General features: G+C 47.4%; 1 protein-coding gene across 4 annotated transcripts in view; it reads right to left on the minus strand.

The window, feature by feature from the left end:
* The window catches only part of CLSTN2 (calsyntenin 2), a 578,332-nt gene that overhangs the window by 30,678 nt on the left and 525,731 nt on the right, over positions 1-21,923 (minus strand). For all 4 annotated transcript variants that reach the window (XM_032487477.1, XM_032487479.1, XM_032487468.1 and 1 more), the window contains exon 9: positions 10,083-10,245. In XM_032487477.1, coding sequence (XP_032343368.1) covers positions 10,083-10,245 — 163 coding nt within the window. The remainder of the gene's footprint in view (positions 1-10,082; positions 10,246-21,923) is intronic.

A 21,923-nucleotide genomic window follows, 5' to 3' on the forward strand; every position in this document is an offset into this window, starting at 1 on the left:
CTGCTTTCCAGCGGGACATCCTCAGCTGTGGGAGCCAATCAGCCACCTTTACGGTTCAAGTCGTTTTGCCTCACACTGTTGTTACTTGCCCTTCAAAGCATCCTCACATGGAAGAAATAAAAGGAGAAGGCTCTATGGAAGTGCTCAGTCCACAGATGTGGCTTCGAGAGGTAATCTGAGGTTGCCATGGCTTTGGGTAGCCAATATGGAACCTTTGGATTTTGGCCTTTAAAGCCCTCATGGTTAAGGTGCCTCTCACAGCCATTAGCATGCTCCTACTCTAGCAAATGGACACTCCAGCTGACCTGCAATAAGAAGGGTGTGAGCCTGGGTCTGGATGGTGGAGCTGCCACCCTCCAGGGCATCCTGGTGCTCATCTCTCCCATGCCTGGTCCCCGACTTAGAGCAGGAGATCCAACAACAACTCTCATTTGCTGGGCTTGAACTATGAGCCCAGCACTGTGTCATGCCCTCAACATACGCCATCTTACTGAATCTTCATCAAACACTTAGGAGGTAGGTACTTACTCTCTAGTAACAGAGGAGCAAACTCAGGCTTAGGGATAAGAAAGTGACCAAGGCACACGAGTATGAAGTAGTGCAATGTGCGCTTCTGCAGAGTGAGGGCGTCCATCCGTGCCCAGGACCTGCTGGGCATCTGAGTGGTCCTGGGCAGCCCAGCCTAGAGCCCAGCTGAGAGGGGCCACTGTGTTCTGTGGTCCAGGCCCTTTCAGCTGCTCCCTCAGCAGCTCCACCCTTAAAGGCCACACCTTATGACTCTCCTGGATGCCGGGATGTTTTCCTACACACTCTTTTCGCTCAGCAGAACATGTATATTTTGTATTTTTGACTCAAGAATTCCAGATCTGTGACACCCTCTATTCGCGATGCAGCTCCAGGGAAGAAATTCAATTAGCATTTTGCAATAGGAGGCCAGCAAAGATTTGAAATATATTTGCACTAGAAGTGGTTGTGATGCAGGATTTAGAAAAATAATGGAAATCTCTTTCTTTTAATATCTAGGATGTCTGCGTATGCCACACGGCTCCTCTGTTAACTTTCAGACATACACATGCTCACAAATTATTTTAGGTAAAAAAAAAAAAAAAAACAACCACCATGATTTCTAACACAAAGAACCTTCTCTAAATATTTGCAAACACAATTTTGGATTCCTGAGGCTAGATCTGTGCACATTTTTAAAGTGTTTGCTGTATGCCTAGCCTTCTGTTTGATTCAATTGATTGTTAAGATGTGGACCGTGCTCTCCAGGAGTTTACATTTAGTTGGTAGAATAAAATATAGACATTGGAAAAGTAAAATAAAAATGTAAGAGTAAATTGCCAGTACAATAGTATTTTAAGGCAGTGCCTGATTAATTTCCAAAACGAATGATACAGATAATATGTCCTATTGATCAAAGGGGAAAAAATAATAGCCATGATTTACTAGGTCCTTAAAACCTGGCAAATTCTTTCATATGCTATTTAATTTAATGTGTAAGTGGCAGGATCATACTTTTGAGATCTTAACTTCTCCTCTTACCCTCCGTTTAAACACCTCTGGCTTGTGCTCATTGCCGTGAGGGTTGTGATGGGGGGAGAGCAGATGGGGCTTGAAGCCAGTCTCTTCCTTAGTTTTCTTTCCAGAATCCTAAACCTTTAGGAGGGTGGGGAGGATGTGGGTATCTTCACCATGTGGGGAAAACATCGAGGAAGAAAACCTGGCTTCCCCTAGCTTAGGAAGTGATACCCCAGACTGGAGGGGAGGGTGACAGAGAAAAGGTTGGGGAATCAGATGACAGAGATGCAGAATGAGGGCACCTGAAGCCTGCCGTCTGGGCTGAGTCCTGGAAGGGGTGTGTGATGCCGGGCAGAATGCCAGCCTGGCACATCTGGACAGATGGACCATGGATGGTCCTATACAGAGCATGAAATGCAGCAGAGGTATTTCTGTGCCCCTAAGGCAAGGAAATGCTGACTGCACTGATGGCTCTGAAGGACCATTAATGACTAAAGAGGTGAGCACCATTTCAGTGGAAAGATGACTGGAGGCCCCCTCAAAACCCTAGCACCATAGACACCCCCCAGAAATCAGCTGGCACTCTAAAGAAATGGGAGAATTCCACATTTGCTGGGGTTAATCTCTCCACTCAGATGGAGGAGGAGCTTGACATGAAACTGAGATGGATGTGGAAAAACTACTTGTTAAAAGCTACTTTTGTGAATGCAGATTCTCACCTGCTAAATGTCCAACTCTTTTTCACAGATGATGTTTTCAAAGTTGGATGACCTGCCCAAGGCCCCACAGGCAGAAACGCGCGAAGCCCAAATTCAAATGCAGGTCTTGTTTGCTCCCAAGCCTTTGACCTGCAAGCCATACAATGAGATGTGGCTGGGAGGGTTCAAGGAGGCGTTCTTGCAGGATGTCAAAACTGGGCTGCTTCATAAAGATGGGAGCAGGTTGGGACTGACACAGTGCTGGGGGAGAATGTCCAATTATCCTGGGTTGTGTAGACATGGAACTCCCAATGATTTGTGTCAAGATTGCTGGGGAACACAGTTGTCTTGCAAAATAACAGTATTTGGCAAATGTGGTTTAACGTAGCCTGTGTTATTCTGAGCCTAAGTTTGCATTGGGAATAAATCCTCCCTCAGCTTTCTTTCCACTGAGAGGTGGGGCCCACTCACTATACACATAGCTTTCAAGTCAATAATGTTCACTTTCCTTTGAGAAAAGATCTGTGTTGTGTGAATGTACTAAGTCTCTTCCCTTTGCAAAGTGAGTGCGGGATGCTGCTGGTCTCCCCCCCCCCCCCGCCCCCCGCTGTCATTCTCACAGCTATTTAGTCTGAAAAACACATGGAAAGGAGTGGGGGCCACATTCCCTCTGGCCTGAGTTGGATGCTGCTCTGTGCCTGGCTTGCTGATGGGGACGCCCCTCAGTAAACACAATTTCATGGATGGCTGGGTATCAGTTTTGAGCAATGCAAATGGTGAGACTGTCTGAAATCTTGCTTTCTCTCATTTCTTCATTTCAGTGATGGAGACACCCACGGAAAGCAAAGACTGAGTGAAATATGTAATAGACCCCCATTGGCTGTGCCTTTAAAACTGGCCACCACCGAACCCCAGGGGGGTGAGCTACGGTTGCAGGGACTGGTGGACAAGGATGCTCAGCCACCAGGGCTGGTCCTGACACATTCTCAGCAGGCTACCTCTACCCTTCAGTTTTTACATATTTATCTCTCCAGCTTTTCCTAAAGATGTTTACATGGCATGTTCTAAGTGAGCAAAACATATGACTGATGGGATGACCCCAAAAGTCAGTACTCTGGAGTTGGGGACTGAAATTCATCAAGCTAGAAGGGCCTTCATATGTCACCCAGAACGGCCCCTCCATTCTCCAGGAGAACAGAGGCAAGACACTGTCTTCATTCTTTTTTGAGTGGGGGAGGTAATTAGGTTTATTTACTTAGAGGAGGTAATGGGGCTTGAACCCAGGACCTTGTGCCTGCTAAGCATGCACTCTACCACTGAGCTACACTCTCCCCTGACACTGTCTTCAAAGACCCAGAGCAGATAAGCAGCAGCAGCAAGGGTCTGGAATTCTCCTCTGACTCCAAACTCAGCCCTCCCGTTAAACCATGATGCTCAGCAGGCTGGTGGTTATCTTTGGCCTCAGCATGATTTTGTCTGATCAGTGAGAAAAATGCCCCGGGAATTTGGGCAAATGATTTGACCCCAGATTCCAGAATCCTCTGGTCTTTTTTATTGGCTGTGAAAGGCCATCTGGCTTTACATGTCTCTAGAAGCAGAGGTAGTGTATCAGTGTCATCAAGGTTGAGGGCTCTGGGTGGCACAGACCTGGGGGCACATCAGGGGTCTCGGTGACCCTTACCAAGACACCTATCTTCTCTGAGTCTCAGTTTCCTCATCTGCAAAATGGGGATGATAATCACACCCATTCCGCAGGGTTGTTAAAGAGAAGACAAGCCAGAGCCCAGCACAGGAACTCAAAACTGGCAGCTAGTTCTGGTGACAGCAAGAACCAAGGAGATCTGAGATGGGATGACGTCATGTGAGTTTGCTCTGTCTCTTTCTTCAGTGGCCTCTTTCTTTTTTTTTCTTTCCCCGGTATATCCCTCAGAGAAACTAAAATGATACTGTTTTTGCTCTAAGACCCTTCTCAAATTTTCTAATGAATATAATTTTCAGAATAAAATTCAAAATTAAAATTATAATTCAGTTATATTGTGTTTTCACATATAAATCAGTGAATCTTAAAGCTGATTTCATCTGTGTTGTCTTTAAACCAATATATCCTCATGTTAAATTAACACCAGGGCTTAGAATCATCTTTTCTGGATTCTTTAATACAGATAATGCTAAGAGACACCCTGTGTCAGATCATGAACCATATATGCCTTTGTCCAGACAGATTCAAAAATGGGATATAATTCAACAAACATTAATTATTGACCTTCTCTGGGACACAGAGTAGGGGGGATGGGAGAGGAGGGGAGGAGACTCTTTGAGAGCAGATAGTCTTTGCCTTCTGCAAACTCATGCCCTAGTCGGGGATGGAGGCCTGCATTCATAACTCCAATGAGAGGTTTCCCAAACACTGCCCCAGGAACACTGTTTCACAACGAGTGAGTTCTATAGTGAAATAAGATTGAGAAATGAGTTAAGGAACGCCAAACTGACTGCTTTCTTGGTGGGCTTTTGAGAGCTTTTAATAAGTGAATGTGCACTGTGACTCTCCAGTGTGGTGCTGTGAGGATGCTTTATGCGGCTTCCCGAACTTGACCTTGGCCTGACGGTGGGAGAGGCATCCCGTGGGACTGAGCTTCATGAAGTCTCCTTGGGGAACACCACTCGCATAGAAGGCAGACTACACTAGCATGTGCCTGCTTCTCTCAGCAGCAGAGACCCCAGGGATGCAGAATAATTTCAACACAGACTTTATTAAGAGAATTTATACTAAATTAGACCAAGCTTATTAAGTGAAGGCACGTACTCCAAGTCTCTGCACTAATTTAATGTCTGGCAAAAAAAAAAAAAAAAAATGACCTGAAAAAGTACAGCAGATCTCAGGACCACATGTGATTTCAGTTTCCCTCTGTCTGAGGATCAGATGCTGTTGATTCCTGTAACCCTCAGGCTTATTTCTGCTTTTCTATTCTTTTTTTTTTTTTTTTGACCATTCCTATTCTTTGCTTTGGATCCTCTCAAAAGCCACAAATGGGGGTTCTGTGTCTGTCCCTTAATGGGTTCTAATTTTTAGAACCATCCCCTTCTCAACTTGCTGCAGCTTTATATGGTAAGTAGAGGGTAGGACTGAGCGAGACCAGGAGCTAGGGTAGAAAGCCCTCCTTCTCCCAAGACCAGGCGGACGCCACTGCCAGGAGCAGGCGAGGCTGCACACTCTGGCAAGGCCAAGGTCCAGAGCACCAGAGGAGAGTCCCCAGCAGAGGCAGGGATGAGGCAGTCGCTGGAGACGGAGCCAGGTAAGGAAGCCTGTGACAAGCTCCACCAAGAGCAGGTGAGGCTCAGGCAGGGAGCAGGGCAGCTCCTTCTTGGGTGAGTATCTCATGCTTCTTCAAACATGTTTAGCCAACTCTTGCCCCGATAGCATATGAAATAGGTAAAACAGAGCTGCCCTGATTATAGTGTTGGGGGAGAGGTGTCCTGGTGTGTCATCTGCTGGGGCATCTCCCTGAAGTCCCGGGCACATCCTAGGACCCTGGTCTGCCACCATCAGCAGCCTTCCTGACTCACTTCCACAACAGCTGGGTTACAGGCCCTGGGTAAGCTGGGCCCCGTGTAGAGGTCCAGGGGCAAAGATGTGAGTGTATAATTTTTTATCATATATGAGTGGAACTTGAGGTTTTGTTGTTAGAAATGGATGAGTAGGAACTCTAAGGAAAAGGACAAATTAATTAGGCTTTTAAATGATCTTATCCCATGGCATGACCCAGAGAGAGACAAAGGACCTGGTCTTTGTCTAAAGGTAGCAGTTTGAGTCAGCACAGACTGAGCTTGGCCATGAGAGAGGGTCTGATTCCACCCTGAGAACATTGCCACTGAGCACAGAGGTGATGGCAAGGCGGTGTGCATCGGTCACATAAAGGAAGGAGGACTCTTTTGAGATGCAAGGTCCATCCTGACTTCAGCTGTTCTCTAGAACGAAGATACTTGCCTGCTCTAGGCAGTACTGGCAACGTTTCTTATGTGTAAATGAAGTCTCAATATTCTTCTTTTAATTACTGGAAAAAAATACCAATGAAAATGAAATTCCACTGATTACTTTGGCTTTCAGATTCACTAAGTGGACACGGTAGGCTAACTGGGGCTGCAGAGCACTGCCCAGCAACAGTGCTGGAGCCAGTTCCCAGCAAGCAGCTGCCGTCACATCATTTTCTATCCCCATTGTTAAACCGCAATTGGAAATTTCACAAATGGGAACGAGTTCCCTTGCCAACCTCCAAAACTCCCTGCCATTACAGGCCCAAAGGCAATTAGAGGTTCACACAGCGGGCTTATAATATGTATACAAGTGGACTTTGGCGTGTTTAGAAACATACTGAGAGGAGGGCTGCACTGTAGACCATCAATTTCACAGCACCATGTTCGACTGAAAGGCCTTCTGATCTGTCTTTCCAAGACAAAAACATGGCTCCAGGGAGGATGTAAATATTCAGGAGACTCCAAGCTCCTGACAAGGCAGCATGGCATCCTATGGTCTGGTGTCAACTCCTTTTCTCAGCCTCCTCCCCACTCTTTCCACTGGTCCAAGTACCTTCCAGCAATGGGGCACCCCGAGCATGCCTATGTCACGCTTCTCTGCCATGCCATACGCTGTTGCCTTCCTTATCTTCCTAGTGAACTCTTACTCATCCCAGAAAGCCCAATTTAAAAGATTTGTAAAGGATTTTCTCCTATGCTGAAAATTCACCAGTGGGGTGCAGAGTTTGTGTGGTATTTTGATTCCAGACTTGTCAGATATCTCAGAAGGTAAAGGGTTTATAATGTTTGTTTCAATACACATCAGCTCCTGCCTTTTCCCAAACACATAATCACATTGACAAGATGACCAACTAACTGGCAGTAGGGGCAGTGAGGCACAGTGGAAGGAGAACAGGCTTTGAAGAGCTGGGGTTGGGCAGATCTGACTGGGAGACCTTGGGTGGGCTACCTCACCTCTCAGAGTCTCTGTTTCTTTTCTACTAGTTGGGACCACTAGTGCTTTTTTACCCCATGGATGTAAAGGGCCTCCTTGCAACACTGGCTCTTAAAGTTCTCTCCAGGAAATGATATGAAGAACTTCCACTCACATTTAATTGTTGAAGCAAGTTATGTGACCACACTCTACTCCAGTAAAGAGTGGTCCTAGCATCTGTCTTGGAAGAGGACAGAAACACTCGAACTCCCCAGTAGCCATTCTTTCTCCCACACTCTTTTAAAATAAATATATGCTTTAGTTTAAAAAGCATTTTTGTGGAATTTCTTTTTAATACATTGTAATCATATATAATATTAGAGCTTCTATTTATAAAGTGACAAGGCCATCTTCAGTTGTGGCTTAGGGGGATACTGGAGAAGGAGACACCCCCCCAGAGAACGGCATCAAGGGCCACAAAGAGGCCCCCCCACCCTAGGGTAGGGGGCCTTATAGCATCTGCCCAGAGGGATTTCAGGGTTGCTGTGAACCAAAGATTGTTGTGTTTCTCTAATTCTTCCTTTTACCTAGTAGAAATACTTTTTGCTTATTCTGCCTCATTCCACTGTGTGTGTGTGTGTGTGTGTGTGTGTGTGTGTGTGCACATATGTATGGAGAGGATGATGGTTGTGGTTGTAGCAAATACTTCTTCCTGTTAGGGTACAGGTTTCCAGATCAAGTGGAGCCACATCTGGGCCTGACAGAGAGCCTCCTGTGCATCTCAAGCCTGATGAAGAGAGCCTCAGGAATCATTCAGGGAACAGGTACACTGGGCTTGGAGCCAGTAACAGGTGGGACTTTTGGGTTGCCTCATTTACAGAAGTGTGGTTGCATTTTTGATGTGGAAAGGGCAGTCAAGCAAATATTGTTGACTAAGTGGATAGACCATGGTGTTCATCAATGTTGTTTACACAGTCGTTTTCAGTTTTTTTCCCAGACGCATGGTAGATTTCACTTCCTGGTCTTGTTGGAGTTAGGTGTGCCCATATGACTTGCTTTGGCCAATAAAATGTGAGTAGAGATGATTGGTGTCACTTGTAGGTGGAAGCTTTAAGGGCTCGGGCACCATCCATCACATTTTTGTTTCCTTCTTTCTCAGTATCCAGCAATGTGGCTGCTCTGTCTTCTTGGGAAGAGCAGAGAGGAGCCCCCATTTTTTGTACTGAATATGAAGTGAGAATTCTTTGAAGTAACTGAGATATGGGGCTTGATTGTCACTGCAGCACAAACTAGCCTATTCTAACTATTCAAATAGATCAATTTGATTCTTCTAAAATCACTTTTTATTTTGGTGGGACTGTTCTACCCAGTTGGCATGTAACTGGAAAACAGTGGTTCCAGCTGGCCTTCTAGAGTTGGGGGCAGTTTTCCATTGCCGACTGGGGTGACAGGGATCTAGAGGTGATCTCTGAGAGTCTCTAGGAAAGAGTCATGGTAATGTTCATGGTGAGATCAGGACTAGGGACTCCTTATCTCACAGGCAGTATTCAAGCTATATTTCAAATAGCTACAGGCTGGCTGTGGTGTCCAGCTGGGGCACTGAGCCACACGAGAGGGCCTTCACTCTTGCACAGCTGTGTTCGGTGATTAATGATTCCTGTGGAGCCTTGGAGTCTGTGCCTTGCTACACTAATTAGTTTCATAGACTCTCATCAGATGACACAGTCTTCCTTTCCTGATATCCTGAAGAATTCTGCAATACTGATGAAACTCTCATCAAGTTCTACTGAAATGTTTGATAAACCTTTTAATATTGTGTGACATACGTCAGATTTCATGTAGGTGACTTCTGCTCAAAAATACACTCTCTTCTGTTGCCCCACAACTGCTTTATTTTCTTCCTGGGTTCTGCGTCCCCAGTGCTCCCACGGCTGCACTATAGGCACTCCTTTCCATCTTCTCTTGCATGGAGCTGCCCAGAACGCTTTCTTTGTCCCAACCCAGAGGGGTCCGTGTCTCCCCTAGTTTACCCTTCAGTCTGCTGGTCCTTTGCAGGCATATTCTTCTAGCCTACCTCTTCCCTCAGCTCCCTATGGTGAAAGGTCAAGGTCACAGATCTTACTAACTTCCAAGGAATCCATCAACACAAGGTTGGGTCATCTCAAAGTGTGAATCTGCTTATTTGGGGAGCATTTTACTTCCCCTCTGCTCTCTCCTTGGTACTTCAAAGCACCCCAGCCATTAGGGGAGCAAAAACAAAGATGCCAACAGATCTGAGTGGGGGAACAGAAAGGTTATATGCATACACAGAGAGCTTGTTTTCCTGTTTCCAAAGAGGTCATTAGTCTGGGTCTGGGGACTGGAGGAGAAGCAGCAGCAGAGGAAATGAGATGGGAGCAGAAGCCTTCGAGTGAAAAGGCAATGAGGAGCCTCTGTCCCTGAGGAGCAGGGAAGGGGCTCAGAGCTGAGCCAAATTTGAGAGTGGCCTCCTATGGCCTGGCGCCTATGGACAATCCACCCTCCATAGCTCACATTTTTGTGAGCTCCCGGAACAGAGGGTTGGGGTTCTGAACAATTTGTTGGGGATAAAAGGAGATCTTTGGCTCCTGACCAGTGTGAGTGATCAGCTACATAAGTTAAATAAGGTCCCAGAACAATAAAAGGCATTAGCAACTCAGAGATAAACGTGAAATTGCTCATGTTGATCTAAAATAAAAATCTGGTCTCCAGCCAAGTGCGTAACTATTATGCAAGCTTAGTGCCTGGATTAGTCCTTGTTTCCATGTCTTGTTTTATTACTAAGGGCTAGCAGATTTTCTTGGCTGATTCTGTACGAATTGCTTTGCCCTTTTCTCTGTCAGTCCCTTTCATGGACTGTCCACAGATGGGCCAGGGAGAAGGGTGTGACTTAGGGTTACCTTGCCAACAAGCGCCGACCGTCAGTTGCATGGCTATGTGAGATGGATGAATGGGCCAATCGTTGGTCACCAGGTATGGTTCATATGTTGCTCCATCCATGTATAAGGTAACCACAGGAAACTCCACATTGATGACATAGTAATGCCATTCTTTGTCACAAATCTAGTGAAAAGAAAGAGAAGCAATACTTAAAATTGAATAGGCAATGAAATACCAAACAGACTTTTCTAATTATGAAAGGGAGGAGACATTTGGGGGTCAACAGTTTTTATTGCAAAGATCTCAATGAACACAATGGTTGATGGGTACTGAGGTTATAGCAGCTCACATGAAACATGATGGGGCAAACCAGCGGGTAGAGGAACACCTGAGAATCCGATCATTAGGCAAATATTTGACTAAGGGCAGATTATCTTGGTCCCATAATTACCAGCTGTCTAGGCTGGCAAGTGCTTGGTGGACAGGTGGGAATGTCAGCTTAAATTTGCTCTGTAGGAAACTTTTCTTAGTTCTTTAATAGAGAAACAGTTAAATTGAAATGCTTTCTCTAAGTTTGGGGAGAGATGGAGCTATGAAAAGAAAGATGCTAGTTTGAAAGTAGAAATGATGAAGACAAAGAAGAGGAGGAGGAAAGGAAAGAGAAAGAAGCAAAAGGGAAAGATGAAAAAAAGATGGAGTTAGAAGGGAGTAAGAGGGAAAGCATGAAGATGGGAAGGGGAAGAATGATGAGGTTCAGAAGAGTAGGAACCCCCAGTTCTTTTGTCTCTATATTAAGCTTGTCCCAGGACCTGCTGTGGTCTCAAGCTCCCTTCAACTCAAGCCAAAGCAATTCTGAGAGACACAGTCATCCCAAGAGGACTCATCTTCATCCCTCCTTGGAGTCCCTGGGGAGGCAGACGAGGACCACAAATGGGTCCTCCTGGCTGGACTCAGTGAAGAGCACTGTTACACACGTGTTCCCTCACAACTTTGCACCTAAGATTACTAGTCTTGGACCTGGGAACTAAAATCTAACCTTAATGGATGGAGACATTGGGGCCAGGATAAAGTCACAATTTCTGACCTCAAGATACTGAACTCCCATGGCATTATCCAAAATAGAAGCCAATATGGTACATCTTGGGAGAGGAGATGGGAAACATAAAAGGTGGCAAGGCTGGAGAACAGCGCCCCCTCTCTCTGATCCCCTAAGCAAGTGTCTTGGATGTCACGTGAGACACTCTCTCCTCCAGACTCCCCCTCCCTCAAATCCCACTGCACCCTGCGGCATCCACATCGGACATGTCTCTCATAGGTGTCCTCTGGTCTCCACTGCCCCCGCCCTGTGTGGCAGCGGAGACAGATGAGTTCTGCATGCAGGTGACCCCCAGGTGAGGACATCAGAGCCCTCCCAACAGCCCACTCAGGATTCAATGTGCTGATTCTCATGAATAGGTAACACCAACGGGGATGCTAAATGAGCTTTTCCCTTTCATTTTGGAGTAAGATTTTTTCCCCTTAATGTTCTTTTTATATTGTCCTGTCTCATGTCTCAGAAAATTGCTCCTTTTGCAGCCCATTAACCTGATAAAGCCTGATGAATACTTTAGGGGCCCTTGGAAGGTAAGCAGGAGGGGTCAAGGCAAATGTCTCCAGAATCCAGTTACACTCCTCTGAGTGGACAGCTCAGTGCCTGTTACATCTCACTAGAGGCCCTAACCTGACTTACACCCCTTCTTGCTCGATGCCTGAGACTGGATGCTGGGCTGGGTGCTGGCTCTTGGGATGGGTCTGTGACCCAGGTGAGGCTGGCCAGAGGTGTAGGTGTGGAATAAAGGAAGAGCTGGAGACAGAGTCCAGGGGTCACTAAGGAGAAGAGTGGGAACTAAGGAGAGTTTTGAATGGGGAAGCATCCAATCTAAGGAGCCCCAGTGCACCCTGGACTAGGGGTTTCTAATCAGGGATGGCCAGTCAGAACAATCCGGGGATATTCTCTGAGATATCAGGAAACCTCTGGCCGGTCCCAGGATGGAGAGGGAGCGGGTGACAGTGCCGTGACCCTGTTCACACCCTAGGTCTTTTGAAACATAGACAGAGCATGAGAGTCAACTAAGCAGCACCAGGGGCTCCCCCGTCCAGACCACCATCCCCACCCTTCCAGGGGCCGTCCTCTCGGGCCTGACTGCCAGGCTGACTCCATGTGCTGGCCGACTCTCCAGCCCTCCATGTCTGCCAAAGCCGGATGGTCCTCTGTTTTGCTTTCTTTCACAACACTTACAGCATTTTTGGACAGTACGAGACAGTTCCAAGGAAGAAGTAAAATCAGTCCATAACTCAGCAGAAGCAGCAACCCCTGTCAACGTTACAGTCTTTCCTGGAGCATCCTCCGCCCCAGCCCCCAGCTTTCCTGAAGCCTGCTCCACAGACAGCAGCCCTTGTGATGTCCCGCGCAAAAACAGTGACACTGAACACTAAGCCTTGGTTTTTGTTCCTGTTTTTCGATTTCCCATTTCATCCCAAGCATATCCAAGGCTTCCGGCAGCCTCAAAGTATATGCCTATAAGAACTTTTCAACATTTTTGGAAAATGGAATTTTTCTATTTACAGCATCACTAATAAACATCCTGTGAGACTACAGCTGGGAAAGGTCTATTTGGATTACACTGTACATACGACTTAAAAGTCTGCTTGTTTCACTTAATATCAGAATTCAAATGCCTTTACCAACTTCACTGTAGATGGCTGTACAATATGGATACACTATACTATACTGTATATTATAATTAATTATTACCAGGCACTAATTGTGCACCAACAATTGTAACTGACACTGTGATGAATTTCTTTTTGCATAAATATTTATCTGCATTTCTGATTGTATCCTAGGAAGAGATTCCTAGAGTGGAATTATCGGGTCAAAGGTTGGAGGTATTTTGAAGGCTCCTGACACATTTTGTCAAATTTTTTCCTGCAATAGTTTGTTCTTATTTATACCCCTGCCTGCAGAGTGGGAGAGTGCTTGCGCCCTGTACCCTTACTACATTGAGTATTAAAAAAAAAAAAGGAAAGAAAAGAAAAGAAAAGAAAAAGAAAATCCTGGCAATTTGAAAGGGGAATACATTTTGCCTATTTTAATATGGGTCACAAAAGATGGTAAGGTGTACATTTTCCGAGGTCAGAAGGCAGGGCCTTCTGGGAGTGGGGAGCAGCCTGGGCTGACTCAGAGGTGGGAAAGATGGGGAGCTTCCCCAGAGAGCTTTACCAGGGCATCCAAACCGGCTTTCAGCCGAGACTAGGCTTAAGCCTGCAGATTTCTCACACCCAGTAATCTATGAAGAAGCTGAAGGAAATGCCTAATTAGGGTTTCATAAATGTGGGTCTATGGCCAGGAAGAGCCCCGCAGTAGCCCTTGGCTACAAATGCGGGGACAAACTGTAACTGAGAAATGATCAAGCCAGGAGGCAGCAAAAATAAATGTGTCAAGGCAATGGCTCCACAATGAAGGAAGGAAATTAGGCAAAGTGACCTTTTCTGGGGAGAGAGAGGAACTTTAATTCCTGGCCGTTGGTGAATCACTGGGGCGCCCAGCTGGCATCAGGCATATCCAATGCTACCCCAGAGATGATGCCCAAGGCCTCAGCTGGACTGAAGATGCTTTGCCCTCTGGAAACCTGCAGGTGTGTTCCCAACGGGGCTGCCACAGCTGCCATTTGGTTGGCGAGTGAATCAGAGACAGAGGCCTAGGGACCTAATGTTGAAGGAGGGTTGGGAGCAGGGACAATGCCAAGGAGGTCTGAGTTGGGAGCAGGCTGGTGAGGGAGTCAGGAGCTAGGGAAGCCTCCTACGAGGGTACAGGAGAAGATCAGGCTGCCCACGAGTTGGTCCAGATGTCCTGTAGAGGGCCGCCCTGAATGTTCTGAGCTGGTATTCCCAGGACATTTTTGAACGCAGTTATGCAGTGTGACATACATTTACCTACGAACCAACGTACTAGGGAGCATGCTGGGAGCTGCACAGGATGAAGAACTATCAGATATGTGCTTTGCCTTCAAGATTTTCAATCCAAAGTGTGGTTGGGGGAGGGGTTAGGTATCAATGTAGAAGACTTGAATGCACTGGGAACTGAGGTAAGTCTTACAGACCAGGCGCAAAGCACTGTGAGCTCCCAGGGAGTGGGGAGCTGACTTTGGATGGGAGAAGCAGATATTTTGGGTGGGTAGAACTGTTAAGAGTTCATTAGGAATGGGTAGCAAGGAAAACATTTCAGGCAAATGGAGTTGAAACCTTTTATTCTTTCATTCATCTGTCCTTTTCATGGCCAAGGAAGGTCCTAGGTTTGGGGCAAACGGAGAGTCCCTCATTCACTCACTGCTACAGACATGTACCAAATGCACACCCTGTTTTGTGAACGAAAGAAAGCATCTGTCCTCGTGGAGCTTCCAGTCCAGACACAGAATCAACAGAAAGGCTCATAGCAGGTTGTGACTCACGCCCACAGACCTGTGCCAGGTGATGCGGTGGAGGGGGGCAGGGTGTCTGATTGCACTGAGAGGAGGGAAGGAAAAAAGACACCGCACTGGGAGGGGCCATGGTGGTTTGGGGAAGGTGAGGAGAGGGAGATGAGGCTGTGAGGATAGTTTGGAATGGAGGTCCAGAGGCCTGAGGGCTTGGATAGCCTTTCTTCTGTGGGCAGCATGAGGTATGGGCATTTGGGGGCCGGAGGAGGGTGGTAGCTATAGCAACCACCCGTCATGAAAAATGCTTCTCAATTTTAAAGCAGCTTTTCCTATTCCTTATACTGTTTAGTCCTCACTGCAACCCTGTAAAGCAGGAGGGCCAGTTCTGTCTTAGGCACCTCTAGAAAAGGGAAAGAGATACTGTGGTTGCTAATCTCAAGGAGTTTATACTGGGAGTTAGGTGCACCACCCCCTACTCCCCATGGTGAGCGTCCACGCTAGGCCTCTTGTCTTTCCATCCCACACACAACCAGTGGCTCAGAGTCACACGCTCACTGCCAAATCAGGATCCTGAGCAGACACTGGTCTCCTGAGTGATGGCTTCACAGATCAGATGGCTCCTGAATGGCCCACTAAGTGTTCTACAGACACTTCAAACTCATCACGTCCAGGATTGAGCTCTATGCCCCCCAGCTCCTGCCTCACTTGTTCCCTTGCCTGTGTTTCCTGCCTCAGCAAATGCTCCCTCCTCCGATCTGCTTGCTGTCCAAGCCGGGACACAAGGCATCGCTTTAGACTTGCTCCCCCTTTCCATCCCTCCAGCTAAGTTACAGCCACGTCCTGATGATGCAATGCTGCTGCTCTCATCCACTCTCCCCTCACTCCTACTCACAATGTTACAATATGGACCAGAGAAGGGAAAGACTGAGAAATGTGTCTGGGACAGGTTATTGTAAGATGGAAAACATTTCAGCAGGGGAGAGTTTCCAGTGTATCAGGGGAAGGGTGAGAAAGCCCCGGTATGAGTGTGGGTCGGACAGGGAGGGGCTGCCCTGGGGCTGAGATGGCCACAGAAGGCAGTGGGCAGGGCAGCCAAGGCGGGGGCGGAGGGCGTCCATGCAAGCGGAGCCTAGGTCATGGCTTGGGTGGTCACACCTGCTTTAGGAATTTCTGGGAACTCATATTCTGGACTTTGGTAAAAATAATTAAAGCCCCCTAAACCTTAACGCCTTCATTTGTAGAGTGAAGACAGTCATAGAATCTGCATCATAGGGTTATTGTGTGACTCAAGATAAAACAAAGCATCTACGATGCTTAGAGCAGATTTTCAGCCTGAGCAGATATGGAAACTCCTTTCCTTTTCCAAAGACATTGAGATGCTGCATAAAAACAATCACAAAACAGAACAAAAGTAAGAGAGCTAGAAAGGCCCAGCCTATCAGCCTGTGGTTTCAAAGCCCATGGGAGGAATGACTCAGAGAAAACTCGAGCTGGCATGTCTGCATAAAGCCTGGGACTATTTGAAGCCTGGGCCCTGGGACCCCTGCCGCCATTGACCTAGGAATGCAGGGAGGAAGCCAGCCGGCCACTCTGGAGCAAGTGTCCCCTGAGGTGTTACATCCCTAAGCCTGCTCTGAGCACATGCATGGGCTCCAAGTCCACAGCCCACATGGGGTGGAAATCCAAACTCAGACGCTATCTTAAAATGGCATCGGCCTTCAGCAAAGACATACTCCAAACCTCTGGACAAAGATGTGCCCACAGCCCGGGGCACGAGCAGGACAATCCCTGCCAGAGGCGAGCTCAGCGTGAAAACTTACGAAAGGAAGAGGAAACCATCCTTTGCGTGTGTGAGGAAAAGCAGACAAGACATACGATTGAACCCGCATTCCAGGAACGAGAGGAAAGGGAGCAACTGGAGGGGGTAGGGGAAGGCAAGTTTGACAAAGAACCAACTAGAAATTCCAGACGTAAAAGACATAAAATAAAAATAAACCAAGAGAACTGACAAGAGAGTTAGTGAATTGGAAGAGAGATGAGGTTAGAGCAAAATGAAAAATCTGATAAAGCAGCTACTGAGAGAGATGGGTTCCATGCACGATGGAAGGGTGTATATTCCAACCAATGTCTGGTCAGACGTGCGTGGCCAGAGGTGAGGCTGGAGAAGGGAGGCTGGGATCCTGAGACGTTCGTACCCCAGTGCTAAGGAGTCTTACTTTAGTGCCTTCTGTTCTAGAAAGCCATTCTTTACTTCAACAGCTTTCTCACGTGTTAAATTCAGGTAACAGTGGATACAGAGACCTACATAAGCCCCTGGCCCACAGGACATATTTGGAGGGTAGGTCAAAACAACTTTGTTCCCTGAAATCCAGAGCTATTGAACCAGGAAGGTTAAAACCATGCAAATCAGGGTCATGCCGCGGACTTGCATAGGCCCTTTGGCCTCAGGCCACTGTTTCAGAACGTTTGAAAGAGAAGTTTTGGTTAGGGCCAAAATCCACCTCATGCCACAAGCAAAGATGCCAGTCTTATTTGCACATCTGTTTAAGATCTCCCCGGGCGGTCGTCGGCACTTCTGAACTGGCCGGGAGAAGCATGGTGTGTTTTCCGCGGAAGGTGGTTATGACAGCTCAGAAAGCACCCGCTGGGCCTTCTGTCAGAAAGCGATTGCTGAGTCAGGGAGCGCAGCACAGGGGAGCAGGGAACATGAAAGGCAGCCTGTGTCAGAGGGACCACCCCCTTTTTGCAATTTGGTTGAGGAACATTTGGGCAGATCCTCCAAACCAGCCTGGAAAACCGTCCTTGCCTTTTGTGCTTGGAGAGTGTAAATCAAGAATTGCTAACCATAGTTGGTTTTCTATGTCTGTGGGTCTGCTTTTGGTTTGTATATAGAATTGGTACCTTTTTTTTTTTTTTTTTTTAAGATTCCCCTATGGTTACCAAAGGGGAAAGCGTGGGGAGGTATAAAGTAGGGGTTGGGGATTATCAGACACAAGTTACTATATATAAAATAGATACACAGCAAGGACCTACTGTAGCACAGGGAGCTATATTCAATTTCCTGTAATAACATATAATAGAAAAGAATCTGAGAAGGGAAAAAAATATATATATGCATATGTATAACTGAATCACTTTGCTCTCTACCTGAAACTAACATTATATATCAACTACGCTTCAATAAAAAATTAAAAAAAGAGAGAATTGCTTGTATTTAAGATTTAAACTCATCCGTGGGAAGAGAAACACACCTTTATTATGCACTGATGATCTGCCTGGTACCCTGGCACCATGCTATATGGTTTTTGCCTTCGGAATTAGCTTACTGGACCAGCTGGTTTATTCGTTGCCACCGCACTCCTGCATGACACCCTGGGAAGATCACTTAACTTCTAGGACTTCCTGACAATCTCATTTTCATGTATGAAAAAGTCTGTCCAGGCCAAAGCCCAGCCTGGGGCTGATCTTCAAATTCTGCAGATTTGGGGGCTGACACAGGAGCTAGCGATTAGGGCAGGAAAACCTGTTCTCAATGAAGTGGGGACTGCACAGGAGTGAGGAAGAGGGGTGGGACCAGCCAGCGGAGATGCGGCCCCTCATTAACCATCACTGGGGAAAATTATCCTCCTTAGATTTCTTCCCAACTGAACTTTCTAGAATGCTGTCCTGCAAAAGGTACCATGAAAAATGGCGTCCAGGAACAAGAATGCTTTGGCAAAGCCTCATTTCACACAGTAAAACAGATTCTCTTAGCAGGATGACTCAGAGCAGCGCTTCTCCACGTGCAGTCCCTGGACCAATAGCATCAGCATCACCGAGTGTTATAAACGGAATGTCTGTATCCCCTCGAGAATCACACGTGGAAGGCCTAACCCCTGATGTGATGGCGTTTGCAGGAGACACCTCTAGGAGATAATTAGGTTTAGATGAGGTCATGAGGGTGGGGCCCCCACGGTAGGATTAGTGTCCTTATTAGAAAACGGAGAAAGACCAGAGCCCCCTCCTTTTCTCTCTGCCCTGAGAAGACACAGGGAGAGGGCAGCCACCTGCAGCCTGGGCAGTGGGCCTTCGCCAGGACCAGATCTGCAGGCACCTTGATCTTGGGCTTCCTAGCCTCCAGAACTGTGAGAAAATAAGCACCTGTTGTTGAGACGGCAGGTCTACGGTATTTTGTTACAGCAGCCTGAGCTAAGGCACTTGGGAACTTGTTAGACATGCAGATTCTCGGGCTCCACCCCAGACTCACTGAACAGAAACTGGGAGTGGGACCTGGCAGCCTGTGTTTTAACAGGCCCTCCAGGTGATTTGGACAAGTGAAGTCTGAAAACCTCTCACTCAGAGAACTTAATATGCTGATGTGGGGAGAGAAGAGCCAGGTTGTCAAAATTTCTGACCGCGTTTATTTTGTTTTCTTGTACGGCACCTATGAACATCACTTGGAACAAAAAAATCTCAGATGACACATGCTGTGAGATTCATTCAGTTCATTCAACACATGTTGATGGAGTGCCCACTATGCCCCAGACATTTCCTGGTTATTGGGAACATGAGAGTGAATAAAACAGGAAGATTTCCAGTGCCTTCCCACTGTCCACCATATGCCATTGCCTCACCCCACCCCCACGTCCCCCCCGCCTCTCCTGAAGCTCCCCCTCCTCTGATCACACGTCCCTCTAGCACCCTGCCTTGAGTACTAGGATTCCCTTGTGCCCCCAAAACAAAAAGCCCTTAAGCTTTTTCTCTCCTCCCCATTTTTTTTTTTTTTTTTTTGCTTTCAGGACGTGACATGGAATTCATCTGCAGATAACTTCCTCCTGAATTTCCTGAACAGCTGACATATGTCAGGGACCCAGGGGTGCAGACTGGAGCCTTGGAGGCACGGCCTGCTTGTTGTAGGTTGTAAGCACCCGTGTCCAGAGCGAGTTTCATATTTTCACAGGCTGGGAAGCACATGTCTTCCATTTGACAATTAGGAAAGAGACAATTTCTCCTCTGGGGTTCTTCCCCTGATCACAGTCAACTGCCCAAAGACCGAGCATATCGCTCGGCTCAAAAAAGGAGCTGTCTTGAAAGCGAGTCACTTTAGGAGGAGCTTGAGGTGGTTAGAGGCCTGTCCTGTGAGTGTGACCCCTTCCCACGGAAGACTTCGAGTTTCTCAAGGTTCAATATAAGGGAAAGGATGGCCACTTCACAATTAGCATTTACAGACTGAATGAAAGAATGAATGAAGGAATGAATGAATGATGACAGTGAAGGCCAGCAACAGTGGGAACGGTTCCTCTAGAAAAGGGGGACATAAATCCAGCTCTGGAAACTGCAGCAGGCTGGTGGGGATGAGGCCGTATCTGGGTCAAATCCTTGAAATTCTGGGGACCTCTCCAGGCTGGCAGTCCAAGAGGAAGAGTTGAGAAGGTCCAGCGGACATGGAGGATTCTGGATAGAAGATGGGAGCCTTATGGGGTGAAGGAAGGAGGGTGGAGGTCATCAGATATGGGTGAGTCCAAGTAAGATCCTGGCCAGAAAAGGGCCCATGCCTTTTGTGAGGCTTCCCACTGGCCTCTGGCTTCAACGTCCATCCTGGGGACATCGCACCTCCTAGCAGTCCCAGTGGGAGGCAGCGGCTTTGCGGTGAGCCAGCTCAGGGGAAGTTTCTGCTCTGCCCTCTTACCTGGACTGGGACCTGCAGCAAGTTTCTTAGACTTGCTGAGTGCCAGTTTCTTCATCTGTGCAATGCACAGAACACTTGTGTCACAGGAAGATTTGATTATTTATTCCATGGAAATTTATTGATAGTAATTATGGGTCAGGCATGATGCTAGGTGTGGAGTGTATAAAGTGAGCAAAAATAGACACAGTTCCTTCCCTAGGAAAAGGAAATGCTCACATAAATAAATGCAGCATTATATCTGAGAGAAATCCCACGAAGGGGACTTACAAGATGCCATATTGTTGCTGGAACTTGGGGCCAGCTGGCTGCTCAAAAGCCAGTACAAAGAGAGGCATGTGTAGGTAGAAAAGAAATTTTGCTTTATTCCAGAGGCTGGCATCCAGAGTGGGTAGGGGGAGGGCAGACTCCTGTCCAAAGGCCAATTCCCTCTCCCCTGACAATCAGGGCCAAGAGCCTTTAAAGGGGAGTTTCAGGGATGTACAGGTGGAGGGAGGGGGCTCCACGCAGAATGGCACAGTCAACTCTGACCGTCATCTTGAAGTTAGCCACGTGGTGTCTGATCAGCATCATCTTGGTTAATCTTGGTTCAGTGCAGTTAATCTTCAGTTCCAGGGTCGGTTTGTTCCTTCTCTCTGAGGCCAGTTCTTAGAATTGTGGCAGATTATGTCATGGCTGTGGTCTCGTCTCATGTAGTTAAGTTCTTCCACCTGCTGGGGGTTTCAGTATCTACAAGACGGCTCAAAGGCTCAGAATAGTATCTATAGCCAGTGAGGAGGAACTAAAGGTCCTTGACTTTGTTTAATGACTAAACTACTATCATTGTTTTTTGTTTGATCGTTTCCCTTTGTTTCTGTATCTTCTTATTTCTCTGATTAAACTTCTTCTTCGACTCAAGTTTTTCTACAGACAGAAGGCAGGTGGAGGGCATGGCAGTGAGGGGTTGGGGTGTCTGTGCTGGAGAGGCCCCATAGGGTCTGGGTTTTGTTCCATTTCAATATGAGCCCATAACTGGGAGGTTTCCCTGGTCATGGAGATTGGACTTGATGGTGAAGGAAAGGGGGCAGGTGAGGGGGCCCGTGGGGATAAGGACATCAAGGCAGAGGGAGCGGCACAGGCAGTGGCCCTGTGGCTGGGGCTCAGAGCGGGAGGAGAGGGTGTGTGCCGCGGTGGCCAGAGAACCTGGCGAAGCAGCCGCTGTGGAAGCGTCCATCTCTGCCCTTCCCCCAACACATCCTCGGGTTGCCCCAAACTCCTTGCCCCCAGATTAGCCTCCTTGTCTCCTCACTCTGGGCTCTATGCTGCCCCAAATCCGTGGGGATGCCCATTCTTCACCAAGTGCCCACTAGTCAGCCCCACCTCAAGAGGGGTTACAGCAAGTTCAAGGCCAAGGCTCTGCAGCCAGGCTGATTGGACCGCTTTCTGGCTATGTGAGAGCACAGGGCGACAGGCAAGTCACATGCCCTCTGTGTGCCTCAGGGTCTTCGTCTATAAAACAGAAATGATAGCAATAGTAACCACTTCATGAGTAAGTACCTCGCTTATGTGACTTAGTACATATAAAACACTTGGAACAGCGCCTTAAAAAAAGTAGGTGTCACTATTGGTGTTTGCCTGCCCCTCATTACCCTCAGCTGCTTCCACTGCTCCTGGCATGAGCTCTCTGCCCTCCCCGCACTCGGTCCAGGATGTGCCCAAAAGTCCTTGTGCTGCCTTGCCCCCCACCCCACGACCTGGGC

This window comes from Camelus ferus, chromosome 1, assembly GCF_009834535.1.
Source record: "Camelus ferus isolate YT-003-E chromosome 1, BCGSAC_Cfer_1.0, whole genome shotgun sequence".
In the NCBI taxonomy this organism is placed as follows: Eukaryota; Metazoa; Chordata; class Mammalia; order Artiodactyla; family Camelidae; genus Camelus; species Camelus ferus.